A 6000-nucleotide genomic window follows, 5' to 3' on the forward strand; every position below is an offset into this window, starting at 1 on the left:
ACTATGTGGAAATCCAACATGGGAGCAAGCCATGGAGTGTAGAAATGGATTATTGTCATGGTTTTAGCATAAGAGAGTACTACTACAATTAGCAATTGGATTAACAAAATAACAAGGCAATGATATAAGATGAACACATGCATTGCGTTAGATGGATGGCTCTTAAATAGGCAGAGAATACATCCCCCCCTCCCCCCCCCCCCACATTTGGCTCCATAATCATACTTAATCAAGCTCCCACTAATCAAGGACCACCTTCCCCACTTTTAGGTGCATTAATGCTTATTATTGACTACAACTCATCCAGTAGCGCACTTGAAGGAGGCGCCTACTTTTGAGTTAGTTTGGGGCTGATTATTGTTCACATTGCACTCATTTTTATGCATACAAGCTACATCAAATCCACCCCATTATATCCTAAGGTTGTGTGCCCCCTCTTAGTGCCAAATTATTGAACCCTTTGTCACTTGTATTTCCAACACATTAGGGTACTGATCTTTTAGACAGCAACAAAAAGAAACAAGAACGAAAAGATGTCACTCACACACGTCATGGATGCTTGTCCCAACAGCTTCCCTCCTCCCTCTGCGGAGAATCTTTTTGCTATATGAGTGCAAAAATGCAAAGCAAAAGACTAGAAACCTAGTCTACGTCATTGTGATCTCTTTGTGCTCCAAGGGCCATTACTGGAAGCTGCTGCCAAAAAAAGGCATTGCTGTTTACTGAGTTTGTGGGCAATCCAGTTGACCTAATGACACCAAGCTTAGGCTTGTCATCAGAGGTGGTACTGCTTTCTTTTTTACATCATTTTCCATGATTCCTTTTTTGGGCCACACCTGCACAGTGGGTGGTTCTCAATAAGGCATTTGAATTGAGGAAGGATACATGGCCTTTAGGCATATCCGTGGCTGGCAGCTTTAGAGAAAAATCAATGGGTCGTTCGTGAATTGAATTTGGATACATGGCCTTTAGACGGTCCATTATCTGCACCTTCAGATGTGTCCTTCATGTTGAACCCGTTAGTGCCACCACGGATTAGGGGTTAGTCACATGGTCTCTGCTGCATTAATATAGCACTTTGTCTTTTGTTCAGGATTATATTGAAATGGATACATGGGGAGATGGCTGCTCACACAGGTGAGGTCTCAATACGCGGGCTGGAGAAGAAAGCTTGATTCTCACATGATTTAGCTGTTTTCCCCCCATACATAAGATGTAGCCACAGGCTTCGATGCCTGGGCACTGTAGAAAATTTCTCACAGATCATATTGGGACGGCCTCAGGCTCCTGAAAGAAAGCAATCAATGGAATTGTCATGATTGACTTGGTATTTGAGGACAGTCTTAAAGGTGTATGCTTTTGGCCTTAACTCTTGTTTTTTACAGGCTACAGAAGTGTTTGGCATTGAGAATTACGTATCTCTACCTTCTTTCTTTCGCAAAGAAAGTAGTGCCACTAAGATATGGCACATGTGTATGGGAACTTGGATAACCCCTGTATTGATGGACATCACTGAGGCTGGTATCAGGAATAGTGATGAATTTACTTCCAAAAATAGGTTAATTTGAAGACAGCAACGTTGCACACATTGCAGTCCCAGACAGCTTTAACACAGCCAGGAAACTCTGTAAAAATCAGCAGATCTCATTCCTTTCTTGCAGCAGATTCAGGTGATAGCTTGTGATGGAGAGAGACAGACAACTCTCTCTCTCTCTCTCTCTCTCTCTCTCTCTCCCCCTTTTTCCCTTCTTCAAAACCTCTTTTGGTGGTGGTGGTGAAACAGGGAAGCCTGTCCTTTAAAGAAGATTTTACCATGTATGTTGCTAGTGATTTTTAACTTCTAAAGTAATGCATTAATCTGTAACATTGTTGAAAAGTTAGGTCTCCATCTTATAACGAAAGAAGGGCACATGAATTTTCTCCCGAGTCTCCCGCGAGATCACCAAGTCCTGAGAGAGATCAGCACAGAAGCAGGAGGCATGAGCAGCGGCGATCCCGCTCGGATAGCAAGAGGTCCAGAGGAGAACGATCTCGCTCTCGATCTCCGGTGCATTCATCAAGTCCACTCAGCAGACATCCCCATAAAGGCAGTAAATACGAATCCCGCTCCGACAGCAAGAGGTTGGCACAGGATCACTCTGAGTCTGCTGCTCCTGTGCATTTGCCAAGTCCAGTCAGAGATTCCGCGAAAGGCAGGCACAAGTCCCCCTACCACAGCGAGGCGTCTTCGCCAGATAGGTGTGCCCAACACATGCATCTTGTCACCCTGAAGATCTTTACTCAGCAATATTTAAGGGCTTTTCCTGCTTGCAGGTACATGAGATCACCCCCCAGGTCTCCTTCTTTACCCCCAAGAAGGGGTCACTCATCTCGCTCTCCAGATTCACGATCCCGATCACCTACTGAGGATCGGTATGTGCGTCTTGATTTTTTTTCTTCTTGAAAAGTTTCTTTCTGGTGCTGTAGGTCAGCTGCTTATTGCTCTTACACTCATGGAAATAGATCTCAAGATGGAGGCGCTTCACCTGAGCATTCATCAATGGAGGACTGAAAGTTGGAGGTGAGCTCTGTGGCAGATTTTGTGATGTAACCCTGGTTTCTTGAGCAGAGGAATCCTTAATGTAGTACACTACTATTCCCTACAGCTGAAGCAACTTGCAATGGTGCTATGATGAGACAGTCTCCCTACTTAGTAATACTGTAAGGCAACTTCATTGATAAATATATGTTTGTTGCGTCACTAGTATTAGGAGATGAGAAATAGTGCTACGAAGGTTATTTTTATTGACACCATGTTTTTCAACACCAGTGATGCTAAATTTTGTGCTTACTATTGTTACAAGTCAATAGGCTCACCTTGAAATCACCTCATGTGGGTTCCTCTTAAGCCTCACCTCTCCATGTAGAGGATAGTATTGTATGAAGTTTTTAAATAGATTTTGATAGGAAGTGGAATGGGTTAAAGCTTTTTAAGCAAGGAGTTTCAAAATCTTGGCTTGAATATAACAACAATATTAAAAGAAACAAAATTGCCAAAATACTAGTGCATACAGGGAGTGGAGAGAGAACATTACTGAAATCGTGATTTTGAAAAAAAGGGTCTCTAAGCACAAAAGCATACGGTTTTGATCTACCTTTTATGAAGGCATTGCCAAAAGAACAATAGCCGTAACCTTGTATTCCTTTTGCCTTCTCAAAAGTTATATATGCATGTATATGGAGGTTTGCAGTTTTAGTGGAAATTATTAGGAGCATACCGTACTTAAGCAAACGTGTATTTCATCAAATCGTTCTTTCAATGTTCTTAACTCTGTATAGATGCATCTCATATTCCTAGATCCCTCAAGCGTAGAGAGTGCTCTGCTAGTTGTTTCATTACTCGGTTAGCACTACTCGGGTGGTTGAAGTATTGGCTTTAGGAGACTTGAGCATATAACCACATCAAATAAATAGGTGATGTGTTTCAATCTCAAGTGAATTACAAGCTTTTAGAATCATCCCTTTGTAAGAGTTGCAAACTGGTTACCATCAAATTAGAATTAGAGAAGAGGATGTATATAAAACTTCTGTCAAAACAAAATTTGGTCATTATGAGTATTTAGTCATACCAGTTGGTTTCACTACAACTACAAGACAACAGCTCTGCTTACTTGCATCTCACGAGTATTAGGGTTATAACATCTATAACATTTCTACCTACTTTTGGAAATTCTTTGATCATATGATCTTTCTTCTTGTAGTGAAAGCAAGGTTTGGGTCCCTTCTTCTTTTTCTTCTCTTCTTTGGACATCATGGTAGATTCTGCAACAAGTACTTCCACACTTTAGGATTCAATGCCATATGATGAAACTCTGTTGAGCTTCTTCCATTACCAAATGTGATGTTGCTAAATTTGATTGATTGGTAATAACACGAGTCATATTATCAAACTTTGAATGCATTAAAGAGAGCAACATAAAGACAACTTCTATAATGATTACACTAGTCCCTGAAGGTTGATAATGAGACTTTTGATATTACTTAAATGTGTTGTAACAATATCCTTAAATTGGGTGCATGGGCATAGGTGGTCCTACATGAGCAAGGATGTGGCTATACACGTTATCGGGGCTACGTTACTCATGGTGCGATGGTGGTGGATGGTGGCTATGGTAGTGAAAGATAACTCTACGCGAGTAGGTCTGCATGAGCATGCGCATGTGCGAGCGAGGGCATGGCTATGCGCGTAGTTGTGGGCTATGCATAGCAATGTCTGGATATATTTATGGTGTGATAGTGGGCGACACTATCCTGATGGAAGATAGCTATAAGACACACTCCGATACTAAGTGAACACACTCTTTTTGCACTCCGAAACTCTGGGAAGAAGCTGAAAAATAAAGCACATGCACAAGCGAGGGTGTGGCTATGCACAAGCCGGCCTATGTGAGCATGTGCATGCGTAAGGAAGGGTGTGGCTATGCATGTCGCCAGTTGTGCGTGATGACATCTGGATATGTTGCTCACGATGACATGGTGGGTGGTGTCTATGGTAGTGGAAGATAGTTGTACGTGGGCTAGCCTGTGTGAGCATGTACATTCATGAGCGAGGGCATGGCTATGCACATTGCCGATTGTGTGTGACAACGTTTTGATATGTTGCTGATGGTGTGATGGTGGGAGTTGGCTATCTTAATGGAAGATAGAAATACGACACACTTTGATACCATGTCAAAACACCATTTTTTGCACTCCAAAACTCTCGGAAGAAGATGAAAAATGAAGCACATGCACAAGCGAGGGCGTGGTTATGAGCATTGTCAGCTGTGCATGATGGTCCTTGGATATGTTGCTCATGGTGCGATGGTGGGTGGTGGCTATGGCGGTGATGACAAGCTCCAATAGCAAGTGAAAGACCCTTTTTGCACCCTAAAACTATGGGAAGAAGAAGATGGAAAATGAAACAAATCGGCTCATGGCATGTGAATACTCCCTTATTCCCTTGTGCATGATGCTAACTTGAGAAGACTCTTTTTGCGATCCGAAACTCTGGGAAGAAGAAGATGGAGAATGAAACAAATTGGCTCATGTCATGTGAATATTCCCCCCTTATTCCCTTGTGCATGCTAACTTGAGAAGATAAGATTTTTTGGGACTGGTCACACGACCTATCTGGCCCTCTTCAATCACATACTATAAACCCCTTGACTCTCGCCTTCTTGCACCATGGAAACCCCCTAGTTGGGTAATACTGATGTCCTCCTAGGCACCCTATTGGTGTTTGGTAAGACACCCAGAATAATGCCTAGATGCTTACCCACTCATGTTGAACCATTTTGGTCAAGATAGTTGTACGACATGCTCTAATACCAAGTGAAAGACACCCCTTTTGCACTCCGGAACTCTGGGAAAGAAGGAGATGGAAAATGAAACAATCAGCTCATGGCATGTGAATACTCTCCCCTTCCCTATTCCCTTCTTGTGCTTGCTAACTTGAGAACCCTTTTTGCACTCCAAAACTCTAGGAAGAAGATGATGGAAAGTGAATCAAATCGACTGATGGCATGTGAATCCTCCTCCCTTCCTTATTCCCTTGTGCATGCTAACTTGAGAAGATAAGATTTCCTGTGACTGTTCACATGGTGAGAGGACCAACATATCTCGCCCCTTTCAATCACGAACGATAAACATCTTGCTTCTTGCCTTACACCTAGAAAACCCCCTAGCTAGATAATATTGATGTCCTCTAATGCCTGGACACTTACCCACTCATATTTTTCCTTGTCTATCGTTTGCAAATGAGTTTGAGGTCTATCACTTACTTGTAAAGGTATGTAAATTATGTTGTCAAGGAGTTGATAATTGGTTTGACAATTATCTGCAATACCAATGAATTTCCTTGCACATTTAGAAGATTTCACACAGTGGGGTAAAGAGTTTAAAAGAATTGCAATGTTATAATTGTGTGATCAAACAACATAAACATAATAGGACATCCTTATGTTTTGGTGATTCCATGTG

The 6000-nt window shown here is 42.1% G+C and overlaps 1 protein-coding gene across 2 annotated transcripts in view; it reads left to right on the forward strand.

Moving 5' to 3' along the window:
• Positions 1-2973, forward strand: part of LOC147629727 (uncharacterized) — a 90324-nt gene extending 87351 nt beyond the window's left edge. The window contains exons 7-9 of one of the 2 annotated variants that reach the window (XM_086811270.1): positions 1882-2238; positions 2314-2412; positions 2503-2973. In XM_086811270.1, the coding sequence (XP_086667396.1) occupies positions 1882-2238; positions 2314-2412; positions 2503-2551 (505 nt within the window). In that variant the 3' untranslated portion in view covers positions 2552-2973. Of the gene's footprint in view, positions 1-1881; positions 2413-2466 lie in introns of both variants that reach the window. The other variant, XM_086811269.1, reaches the window with a different exon arrangement.
• The last annotated feature ends 3027 nt before the right edge of the window (positions 2974-6000 follow it).

The sequence above is a fragment of the Cibotium barometz genome, chromosome 17 (genome assembly GCF_041138505.1).
Source record: "Cibotium barometz isolate CiBa-2024 chromosome 17, ASM4113850v1, whole genome shotgun sequence".
Lineage (NCBI taxonomy): Eukaryota > Viridiplantae > Streptophyta > Polypodiopsida > Cyatheales > Cibotiaceae > Cibotium > Cibotium barometz.